General features: G+C 46.7%; 1 protein-coding gene across 1 annotated transcript in view; it reads right to left on the bottom strand.

Moving 5' to 3' along the window:
* The window catches only part of CRYZ (crystallin zeta), a 22,793-nt gene extending 17,165 nt beyond the window's left edge, over positions 1 to 5,628 (bottom strand). The window contains exons 1-7 of the mRNA XM_026853836.1: positions 5,359 to 5,628; positions 4,894 to 5,046; positions 3,685 to 3,848; positions 2,878 to 2,929; positions 981 to 1,130; positions 470 to 571; positions 288 to 383 (exon numbers count right to left, since the gene is read on the bottom strand). Coding sequence (XP_026709637.1) covers positions 288 to 383; positions 470 to 571; positions 981 to 1,130; positions 2,878 to 2,929; positions 3,685 to 3,848; positions 4,894 to 5,046; positions 5,359 to 5,469 — 828 coding nt within the window. The 5' untranslated portion in view covers positions 5,470 to 5,628. The remainder of the gene's footprint in view (positions 1 to 287; positions 384 to 469; positions 572 to 980; positions 1,131 to 2,877; positions 2,930 to 3,684; positions 3,849 to 4,893; positions 5,047 to 5,358) is intronic.
* Between the last annotated feature and the right edge of the window lie 129 nt (positions 5,629 to 5,757).

Genomic DNA, 5,757 nt, shown 5'->3' with positions numbered 1-5,757 from the left:
CTCCAGCCCCGGCAGCACGGCCGCCGCGCAGGCACGGCGCTCCTCCTGCGGGAGGGACAGCGTCACCACGAGCCCCCGCAGGGGCACGGGCGACCACGAGCGTGAAGGGAGGCTTCCTACCCTGAGAAATAGCTCAGGGGCTTCTGGGAGGAAATCAAAACGTAAAGGAACAAACAAGGGCCTTACAGCGGAGTTACGCCTTCACTCACTCCCACGAACGATTTCAACGGGAAACAGGGGTGGGAACAAATCAACCAAAACCTCTTTAAAATAAAAACGTTTCTCACCTCAGTTGCAAGATACAGGCTAACTCCAATTATGCTGGACTCCTTACTCATGGTGTCTCTCGGATTGATCTCAATGGGACCTCTACAGCCCACAACCTGGAACAGATTAAAGGAGGCCAAGGTACAACCGCTGACCCACGGCGCTGAACGCACCCGCAGTGCCAGTGACAGGAAATACTCACCATCACCCTTCCCCCGCAGGACAGCAGCTGCAAGTCCGCAGCGAGGTTGACGTTGGAGAGCATTTCTATGATGATATTGACTCCTCCTGCCCCTGCACACGCCTGCACAGGACACAAGGTCTTATCCACACCACCCCAGTTACTGCTGGGCTACCACCACGTATTTCACGTGCTACAGATACACATCCTACAGTTCACTGCCCCAGTTCTAAGCACAGCCTTTGTACTAAGGCTGACAGCTACTCAGTCTAATTTCACCATGGTCTGATGCGCCGAATTACAACGTGCTGCCCTACTGAAACTCCCGGAATGCCAGAGGTTCTGCATGCCATTGCCTGAGAGACAACTCAGCTCTTCCAGCCTGGAAAAGTTTTTCCTTGGGTGGAAGTGGAAAAGGCAGCACGCTATTGCTCCTACAAAAATCTACTTTAAAAAACTTGTGCAAAACCTGTTCACATTTTGTTAGTAAGAACAATACACACTGCACCACCTAGCACTGACACACACTTACCTTAATTTTATCAAGGTAATTAGCTTCTCTGTGATTAAAGGCTTGGTGAGCGCCATTTCTCAGAACCAGGTCTATGCCTTCCTCAGTTCCTGCTGTACCCAAAACCTTTAAACCATAAGCTCTGGCAAACTGACATGTTGCTATTCCCACCTGAGGAGGGGGTGAGGGGAGGAAGAAAAGAAAAAAAAAAAAGATTTGTTTTCTCTCTCTTTCTTAGCATTTTCAGTTTTACACATTCTACCAGCAACTTGGAACTTACCCATTTGAAAAGTTGGCTTGGTAACAACATTTTTTTAGCCATAATAAGTAATTTGGATCTTAAAGACAGCCAAACAATCTTTAAAAACAGAAACAATATTTACAGAAGCACAGCAAAGTTTTGTGGTTTAACAGCCATCAGCATCTGTTAAAGCTGGGCGACGTGCATTTGCTACAAAGACAAGGAGATGCTTCTCTTCAGAGAATCCCCCGCTCTGATACCAGTCTTATATATTGCAAAGGACATCTGCAAGCACAAACTGTATTAATGCCACTTTTGCACCTTTCACAGACAGATTAAATGATTTCTTTCGAAACCAGCCTCTCTGTGTCCCACCCCAGCTCTGCAGGCCAGCGCTGCCTCCCCAGGAGCCCAGGGCCACCCCAGGGGGGCCAGCGCGGCCCCGGGCCGGCTCCACAGAGCAAAGCTCGTTCTGTGGCTGCTACTGAACTGGGAACGTACAGATAACACACAGAACACACGGACAGGCTTCTCGAAAAACTCTACCCTGACCATCTGTCTGGCCAGGACCTCCCCAAACCGCCAAACGTGACCTTGTTTTCTCAACAGCAGATCACCAGTTTTCAACTAAATGAAAAAACAAACACTGCTAATTAAAATACATCATGGCCAGACCGATTTCCACAGAAAAACTGTAAAGGAGGCACGTTTTGAAGAACCATTATGGGAGTCAGCACCACCTGTAAGAAAAGACGCAGCACAAACCACCTTTTCTCTTCAGCATGCGCATCACACCCACACGTGTCCCACTGCTTTTACAAGTGTTCCTACAGCAAAGGCTACAAGAGCACAGAGCAACAGAATTGTGTTCTGTGCTTCTACAAACCAAGGGAATATATCTGCAAGAAATATAAAATAAGTAAGAACAGAAACAGTATGTTTACCTTAAGGGTAAAAAAAAAAAAAAAAAAAAAGCGGCGACCATGCTGAATGTAGTATCTTGGAATGAGATCTGAACTCCTCCTCATACACAAGTGTCATGATCACCCTTCTGCTGTGACCAAATAACGAAGGACTTTGCCCCTTTACAGCAAATGTTTGGAGCGTCACCAGAAGCTGAGCAACAACACACCGAGTATGGGGGATAAATCGAACCAGAATGTGGTGTAAAAGAGACATGAAGTCAGCCTGTCACGTGAAGCCACAGCAAAGGGAATGTTCAGTGTCACCCAGCACCCAGCCCTGGATTCAGACACCCCAGCCCCACCCCTGCCCCTCGCCGTTAGCTGAGGGTAAAACCACCCGGAAACCCATCGCCGCTGCGGCCGCGGCTCACAGAACTGACAGCAACGTGCACATGTTTCAAAATCACAGCTTTCTGCTCGTAGTTATACCTCCGGAAGACCAGTTAGAAAGCCTCCCACTTCCGACTGTGACAACGTGCTCATTATGGGACATGCTGTGAGGAGGGGTCTCACACAATTGCTCGTGCAGTTTCACAGCTGTTTGGAGTAACAGGGTTTGCTCTAAGGAAAAGGTATTCTAAAGCCTCTGAAATAAAAACCTGATTTTCTTAATCCATTGATATACACGTGACATTAAACCATATCACAGATGAAAGCAGATACAAGGACAGAAAGCAGCATTGCTTATAACTTGTCTGCTCAAAATACTTACTCCCCCACTGGCGCCATGCACTAGGACAGTCTCCCCTGCTTTGGCACGCCCTCTGCATGGAGAAACATAAAATATTGGCATCACGACTGCAGCACACAACCATCAAGCATCAGACTGCATATACTGACATCACACCCCTTCCACCCAGTACTATTTCCACTTTATGTTAGGGCTAAACAGGGGTAATCAGCCTCCTGGGGGAAACAAGGAGGCAAAATAAACCGGGTCGTTTATGAAGAAGCACGCAGTTCTTCACAAGGTGCAAGTAGCAGCAACGGTCTGGTACTGAACCTCAACATCTTCACCTCTTACAGACCTTAAACTAACCCCCACCAGTTCTAATCACTCGTTCTGCGACACTAAACCAGACCTCCAGCCCTAAGCTGACAGGCAGGCCCAGCTCCTCCTGCCTGCACCGTCCTGCTGCCCCCAGTGCCCCAGGAGCCAGGTGGGCCTGCTCCACGGCACGCTGCCCGCCTCAGCAACACACCAGAACCGGGCCTGGTTTTCCTCCCAAGCTAAAACACCAGTGAGTACTGGAAATGAGTTGCACGTTTTACGACACAATACTTATCGAAGAAGCCTTTCCAGGTGTGTTCTCTTAGGAGAAAATGACAGGGAACTACAGTCACCAGCTTCTAGGTAACAATTAACTGGCAGTTCCACCAGTTTAACAAATTTAACTTAAGCATTTTAATTATTTCCCAATCATTGATCTCCCACCATTTTGCAGGGCAATGAAAACAAGAGCTTCAATGATTTCAATATTCAAACAGAAAATGCACAACCTTGGACTTGGCACCTTACTTTTGGACCAGAGCGCGATAAGCAGTGAAGTAGGGAATTCCAATCGCTGCTCCCTGCCTGAAGTCCAATTTATCCGGCAAAGGAAAGACCCTGTCAGCTGCAGCAACTGCATAATCTGCATATCCTCCAGAGATCGTATCGATGGTGAAAACCCTGTCACCTTTCTAGAAAGGGGGGAAAGGAAATAGAGAAATTAATTTTCTCAGTATATATCAAGACCCAGTTCACAGAAGGTCAGGCTGTTCTTAACAGCTCTCCTGTTAAAAATAACCCGTTATATTTGTCACAGGGAAGACTTTTATAAATGCTAATACATACAATCAGTGCAATGCAAACCAGATCATTTCATACACTCACATTTAAGTGTCACAATTACAGTCCCCGCTCTACAGCGTAACACACAAACCCACCGTCTCACTAACATTAACCTTCATGAACCCAAACGCTAAAGAATTCCAAACGCAAAACCTCAGAAGCTTTTACAAACACAAAAGAAGCATTTCTCATTTTTGTTTAAGCATGGAAAAAAGACATGCCCCTAGGACACCCCGTGACCTCTCATCTCTCCCACAACAGTTACATAAATTAAATTCCAAGTCAGGAAATTCCGACACAATTTTAACTGCAGTTTTTATGTTTGTCTGAGACCAACAGTCTAATGACTTGAAGGGAAGAACAGACATTAAAAACAAGTAAATTTCATAGATACCTTTTAGCAAACTGATAATTGCCTTCCCCTGTCCCAAGGCTTTCCCCCTGAGAAAACCTAAGTCAAATTACTAGACTAGAGTAATAAAGTATTTGAAGAATTTTAAAAAAAATATGTAATTTATGGGGCTTTATAAATAAGTAAAATAAAAGCTACTTCCACCTAGAAAACTTTACAGAAGATTTTTCAGCTTTGCATGAAATTATTACCTCAAACAGGAACCGCAAATCCTTCTGCGGGGCCCTAAGGAGTCCTGCACCCAGCCTGCGCAGAGCCGGTGCCGGGGCTCGGCAGACCCACTGCAGCGCCTCTGCTCAGGCCCTACCGGCTCGGGGGCCACGGCACCGGCCCCCCCAGCTGGGACGGCCAGCCCGCCCCGCCGCACACTCTCACCAGGCACTCCGGGAGATCCCCAACACCTTGCACGATCCCAGCAGCACGGCGACCACGCACAGAGGGTACAACGCACAGTAAGGGCTTAGAACCCAGGGTGTAAATACCTTGAAGGCAGCCACGTGCTCCCCAACACTTTCTATGACACCAGCCACATCTGAGCCAGGAGTATAGGGCAAAGCTGGTTTTCTAGCGTAAGTTCCAGAACGAATATATGCCTCGACAGGATTCACCCCACAGGCATGGACTTTAATTAACACCTAAAACAAAAGATGCTTCTTAAGCAATAAAGGTTTAGAACATGGATTCACAGCACAGTATCACGGCATTTTAACTAAATTCTTAAGCAGAGTCAGCAAATATTCAGAGTTGAACTGAAGCCACTTTCAGAAAATCCTTTACATGGAGCAGGTAGCCCACATCTCTTAAACGTGATGTCTCGGGCAGTATGAATGTGCTGACCAAAACCTACATGTTCAAGATGAAAAGTTCTGGTTTGTATTCTTCACTCTGCTCAGAAGGCACCTGTTATCGTTCAACATCATTCTTCCATTCACAGGACTCGCACCTACCTGATTTTCTTTTGGATCGGGAATTAAGACATCTGACTGCAGTCTGAGTACTTCAGGGCCACCAAATTCAAAAACTCTGACAGCTCTCATCACATTTCTTGTGGCTGCCATAGCACCACAGGGTATCTGGGGAGGAAAAACAATAATATTGTATTGCCTTCATAACTTATGCTGCATTTTCAAAATAATCAGACAACCGCCTGAGAAGCCACTGATTAAACCGAGCCTCACTCCTGATTTAAATGTGGGGGTTTCTTGGTTCATGGGTTGGGTTTGTTTTCACAAATTTTGCAACAGGCACAGAATTAAGCCTACTATCTGCAGGACCTGACGGGCATTAGGAGACTCTCGTCCAAAGAATTCATCCATGGAGGGATTTCTCCAGCAGCTGCCCTCCAC

The sequence above is a fragment of the Athene cunicularia genome (genome assembly GCF_003259725.1).
Source record: "Athene cunicularia isolate RWA chromosome 8 unlocalized genomic scaffold, athCun1 chr8_part1, whole genome shotgun sequence".
In the NCBI taxonomy this organism is placed as follows: Eukaryota; Metazoa; Chordata; class Aves; order Strigiformes; family Strigidae; genus Athene; species Athene cunicularia.
Note: the sequence above shows the minus strand (reverse complement) of the source record. Positions and strands in the feature narration are given on the sequence as shown.